The sequence below is a fragment of the Lepidothrix coronata genome, unplaced genomic scaffold, assembly GCF_001604755.1.
Source record: "Lepidothrix coronata isolate B3197 unplaced genomic scaffold, Lepidothrix_coronata-1.0 Scaffold191, whole genome shotgun sequence".
Classification (NCBI taxonomy): domain Eukaryota; kingdom Metazoa; phylum Chordata; class Aves; order Passeriformes; family Pipridae; genus Lepidothrix; species Lepidothrix coronata.
Window position 1 is genome coordinate 253,972 of NW_016690371.1, and position 6,000 is coordinate 259,971.

The 6,000-nt window shown below is 45.0% G+C and overlaps 1 protein-coding gene across 4 annotated transcripts in view; it reads right to left on the reverse strand.

The window, feature by feature from the left end:
* The window catches only part of MAP3K15 (mitogen-activated protein kinase kinase kinase 15), an 82,851-nt gene extending 78,278 nt beyond the window's left edge, over positions 1–4,573 (reverse strand). For 2 of the 4 annotated variants that reach the window (XM_017831462.1, XM_017831461.1), the window contains exon 1: positions 4,258–4,360. Coding sequence is in view for 1 of the 4 variants with exons in the window: in XM_017831459.1 (XP_017686948.1) it covers positions 4,258–4,573 (316 nt within the window). In the remaining 3 variants the exon portion in view is untranslated. Of the gene's footprint in view, positions 1–4,257 lie in introns of all 4 variants that reach the window. The other 2 variants (XM_017831459.1, XM_017831460.1) reach the window with 2 other exon arrangements.
* Between the last annotated feature and the right edge of the window lie 1,427 nt (positions 4,574–6,000).

Here is a 6,000-nt window from a genome sequence, read left to right on the forward strand (position 1 = left end):
ACACACTTTAAAATATTCACTATACTCACAAATTAGCTGAGATAGTGTCCTGGATTGTCAAAGGAACACTCATTTTTATCAGGCCAATATTTAGCTTCATTCCTCAGTATACCACTCTCTTTCTAGCTTGTCTTCCTTTCAGTTGATTTTCATCCTGATGACTTCAGTGACTGCAGTCATCTCTGAATGCTCTGGTCAAATGTTCAAAGAAACATTCCAAGCCTCGAAACAGACGCTTGGAATCTGTACATCCCTCAGGAGGGAAAAGGATGATCAGCTACAGAAACAGGACTTCACAATCCAAAACAGAAACATCCAAAACTTGTATAACTATACTTCATCCACTCCTTCACTTCCACACAGTAGCCAAACACTGTGGCACTTCAGGCAATAAGCCCAGATAAAGTGTTGGTTTGACAAGGAAAAGCTACATCTCTTTCTATCAACCATCACCTTTCCAAAGGTACAGGTCAGACATTCGACTCTGACATCATGTTTGCTGTCTTAGTACATCCAGAACAGGAAGATCCTTTGCAGCTATGAACCACTCTACCTGCAACATCACTAGCCAAGTCACACTCACTTTTTCACTGTTTCTTAAGCTGTTTATGAATACACCACACCACCTGTAGTTTTTCTGCATGGGACAATTCTGAAGAATTCTAAAAATCCTTAGTGAGCTCCTAGGCTCCCCGTTCCTAAGGAAAACACTTTATTTTGTGCAAAAAAGCTTCACACTAATACCCAGTATCTGTGGTTTCAGTCTAAAAATATCGCTTCTTTTTCTTCCCAGAGATAAAGTCAACGTATGCAAGCATCCTTGCTGCTTCTCCATTAGGTACATACCATCACCCACTTCAGCATAACATAAATTACTTTCCTGACAGCTTTCTTCTAGCACACACTGAGCAAAGAAATCTCATCTTTCTGCTATTTCACAATTTATTGTAAATTTGCTCTCACAAGTGCTGCAGTTCCCCTTTAGCAAAGCACCTGAGAACACTGGGTGATTTCTTAAGATCAGGGTCATCCTGCATTACCTGCAATACTTAACTAATGGCATAAGTCACACTTCCATGCATGATAAGATTTCAAATGATGGTAAGTCAGTAATGAGTACACTCAAGGAGAAAAAGAGACATATTGTCTTACTATGGAATACAGGTGGTTTTGCAGCACTCAGTGTTGTACTGAAAAATCATCTACTAGAAAATCTGCCTGCAGACAGGAAAGAAATTCCTGTTGATCTTTTTTATTGCACTCTGTCCTTAAACTTTGCTGACTTTGTCATCAATTTTCCAGCTCCAAGAGTAATCATATTATAGATTCATACTAAATAAGGTAGATAAGCTTGCTTTGGACAAGGATTGTCTTATGACTAAATAAATGGCTACAATTTCAAGCAGGGCCAGGGAAAAAGGCAAATGGATAGCATTTTTAACAAAGACTCTCCTTACTACTCACAATTAAATGGTCCTTGCTGCTCAGCCTTTAAGCATTAGTAGATGGTTAAGGTTCCACTAGTAAACCAAGAGATGGTTACAGGCATCTTTTAGAGACCCCCCACCCTCATTACAAAGCAAGAGGACATTCTTCTCAAGGTTCTGCCCCAATGTACAGAAAGTAAATAGATACTATAATAGATATCTTCACTGTGGGAAACACCTGCTCAATATCTTGCACAGGTAGTAATAAAACTTCTTTAGATTTTTTTCTTCTTAAAGTAAACACACAGTCATTTCCTAACACAAAGTTCATCATGAACCATAGGACTGCTCGTATTAAAACTCATTCTTAATGCTGTTCTTCATTAAGAACTGAATAGATGTCAACGGTCCCAATCCAACACATATTCTGGAAAAAGAATATGGTAACAATGAATTGCATCTATAAAACACAGAAATTAAAAATTACTGATTTTTCAAAGATTTAAGAGATCACAAAGTAGTGGATAAAGAATGCTGCATGTAAATGAAAAATTATGAGATTCGGCATTTTTGGATAATAGCTTGACTTGTATTCAAAAGCATGAGGCAGGGAGAACCCACCAATAAAGAACACAGAGCAAGAAAACAAGAAGGGCGTAACAAAAATTCTCAGGAAATAATAACAGATCATCCTACATAAAATGAGAACTGAAAAAAAAGAGGCAGCACTTTAAAACCCACAGTGACACTTCAACTCAATGGCTCAGCATAATTTTTTAAGCTTAAATTTTAGAAATGTAAAGGTTCTGACTGAGGAGTTCTCAGATCATCAATCTGCAAAGCAAGAACAAAAATGATATAAAAAACATCGATGCTAGAAGAGCCACTTATTAAAATATTAAAACAACAGAAGAGTAAAATAAAAACCCTATTAAAATAATGGGTTTTTTTAAATTAAGAATGCTAGCATTTTCAGAGTGACATTGCACTCAATGGCAGATAATTGGGACCCTTGACAATACAGTAATGCTAAAATACTACTAACATATTCAGCATGGTTTTCAAAAAAGTATATACAGTAAAATAAATCTTTCTGCTTTTGACAGCTTGAAGGTCTGGTTGATAAAGATGACTTATGCTAATACACTCGAGTTTCTCTTAATACAAGTAACTTATCATTAAAGGATGCTTTGACCAAAAAGTTTGACAAATAAAGGCATATATTACACAAATTAAAAAGCTGTCCCCCTGGTTGATCTCCAGATGTTGCTACTATAAAGAAATCCACATAAACACTACTTTGACTGGTCTCCTTTGAAATTCCTGACTGGGGACTATTCAATTTTAATGGACACTAAAAATGATATAAAGTATTTGCTGACCAAACCTGGATATGTGTTGAAGGAGCATCCAGAAACAATGCACTTTACTATTACAAAGTGATATTAATCACTGATAAAATTATCTTGGTCCTACAAGACGACTTGAATGCAAAAGTCCATGAAGTTAGGCCACATTCCCAGAAAAGAGGCACTCCAGAACGCAGCAGGAAAACATTCTGAATAACTGTCTCAAGCTCTCAGTACAATGTAGAGCAGGTGTGTGCACGATACATTAACAGGACTATTAGTGCAAACAGCGAAATAATCTTGTATTGATGAGTACACTATTATGCTTACTTTCAAAAGGGCTACAAAAATATTGGAGATGCACAATGAAATTGATAGTTCATGCTTGTGTACTAAGACACACAAAGAATATATTACACACCTGTAAACCTCGCTAGCAGTTTTAACAAAAACCCTTGACTGGGAAGGTAAAAAACAATGACAACAAAGCATGTAAAGTTCTTCAATATTTGGAGAACTTACTGGGATGAAACGGACTCCTAATCACATGAGAGTTTAAAATAAAATTAAAGTTTTAAGAAGTATTCTTTAACACATCTCATGAGCAAAACAAAGTTGTTCTTGTGAAAGATGGACATCAGCATGGACTTTCCCTCTTTGAAATCTGTGAATTCCCCCATTTCTTAATGCCTGCTCATACAGATAGGAGAAAAAGTCTGCATGTCAGCAACATGTTCACATATCTTGATTAGTCTTAATAATACCTATTGACTCAGAGGCTTCCTCTGCTTGCTCAAAAAGCTCACAGTCCTCTGCCATAGTGCCCAAGCAGCCACATGTTTTTGAGTGGGGAAGGGACAGCAGCTTTCTTTTGAACCATCCGACACCAGTGACCAGCTGGAGCCAGAACGGGGTGGGCAATACTCACAAGTCTTCCTCAGGGCCCTTGTTCAGAGCAATACTGGATCACTCCGTTCCTGGCTACATACAAGCCAATGTCACTGTCCAGGTCTGGAGTGAGAGGGGTGAACAAGCAGCCTCTGGCCAAGCCAGACCAGAGCCTGGACTGTCTTCATGGGATGTCACACTAAGCTCCCAGCCAGGCTGGGCAAACCACACCAGCAAGAGCCACTACTCCTTAAGGCTCGGTTGGTGCTGCAGGATCCACAGTCCTGCTGGAGCTACACACTGCAGGGACTCAAAGGGCTGCTGTAAGGGCTTGAACTTTTTCCTCACACCTCCTCCTCCTCTTCCATGTGCTTGGCACATTACCTGAGAATCCCTTCACACACGTTTCCCTGTCTCCACAACCCTTCCTAAGAGCCCCCCTTCGCAGTCTCTTATTCGCCCCATTCCCTCTCTTCTCTGGTCTCTATGGCGCCTTTATCGACCCTTCCCCAGCCCGGCCGGCAGCGTCCCTGCACCGCCTGGGCAGGTGGCACCGCGTCCCGGCTCAGCCCAGCCTAGCCCAACCCGCTCACCTGCGTCGTAGAAGGCGTCCAGCACCGCCGTCTCCCCGAAGTCCAGCTCCCCGAAGTTGACCGTGCTGAGCTGGGCTCCCTCGGCCTCGCAGGCCCGCAGGAGGCACAGCCGCGCCCCGGCCTCGGGGCTCCGCGCCCCGTTGCCCGCCTTGGGCGGGTCGTTCAGCACATACACGACCCGCAGGCAGCGCGGCCGCGGGGCCGCCGCGCCCACCTCCGCCGCCTCCGCCTCGGCCGGCCCGGCCGCCGCCAGCTCCGGCTCCGCGCAGGGGGGCGCCGGCTCCGCGGCCGCGCTGCCGCCCGCGGGGCTCTCCATAGCGGCGTCGAGGGACGAGGGGAGCGGGCGGCTGGCGGCAGGTGCTCAGGCGGGGCCGCGTCCCATCGCAAACAGCTGGGCAAACTCCGGCAACTCCCTCCCTCTCTCCTCCTGCCGGCCCTTCTGCCCGCGGCCGGGCGGTAGCGTGCCCCGGCAGGCGGGCACGGACACGGGGCTAAGCGAAGTAAGGTAAAGGCGGCCGGAGCGGAGCGGGTCTCGGCACCGCCCTCCCCGGCCGGGACAGCCCGGGGGACGGGACAGCCCGGGGGAGCCCGGCTCCACCCCGCCGTGCCTTCCCGGGACAACGCGCCCCGCTTCCTTCCGCGACCGCGGCGGCACTGAAAAGGAGGCACCGCCGTCGGGGCGATCGCCACTCCTTTATTACTTCCCTTCCCCGCCCCTCTCCGGGCAGCGCCTCCGCGCACCGCCCGCGGCTCCGCTGCCTCAGGAGCAAAGGCAACTGCTGCACGTCTGTCTTTATTCCCTCAACTTGCTCCATCGCAGATTTATTTTTTTTTTAAACTGACTTTCCCTTCCCTGTTGTTTACACGAGTTTGACCACAGGCAGACTGTGTCAGAAGTTTGGGTAGTAGTTCATCCTTAAATTCCTTCTCTTTTATTATCTCCCCCGATCATGACAAAATCGGCTCTTAGTAACTCTGTGGAAACTCCTGGGTTATTCACAAGGACAAAATTAATTTTAATTTCCCAACACATTTTTCTTATTAGCTGCACTGATGATGGCACCCTGGGGTTTGGCACTGCTGCTGGGCCAGGCACTGATGTGTGTGGCAGGAGAAAGTGAAGGGCTGGCTGCGCCTGGATAACTTCCCATCTCGGCCTTGTACCCCAGCTGTCAAAAGGACACAGATACACCCTATGGAGACCACGGCCTAGTGGCGATCAAAGGAACAGCGGAAAAGTGCAGTACTCCACCAAGTTTGTATTTGAAGCAGTAAACATGTCTGGAAAGCTTTTTCATCTCGTTTTTCACTCACAATGACAGAACAGGTTTTAAACTAACAGCATCTTCTCTTTCTGCTGTAGTGTGTCTCCCTGTGGCTATCTGAGATAATTTTACCACATGCTGTAATCATAGAAACATAGAATTTTTAAGGTTGGAAAAAACCTCTAAGATCATTGAGTACAACTGTTAACCCAGGACTGCCGTGTTCACCACTAAACCATATCCCCAAGTGCCACATCCACACCTGAACACCTCCAGGGAAGGTGACTCAACCGTTATCCTGGGCAGCCTATTCTAATGCCTGGCCATTCTCTCAGTGAAGTAATACAATAGAAGCAACAACCAAAGGCTTACAGCACACTATTTTCCTCTCTAGGCACGTGGCTGTTTGGGACTAAAATACATTTACTGATAGAATATGAGAAATTAATTGTGAGGGCTTCAGTTTAATTGTAATTTG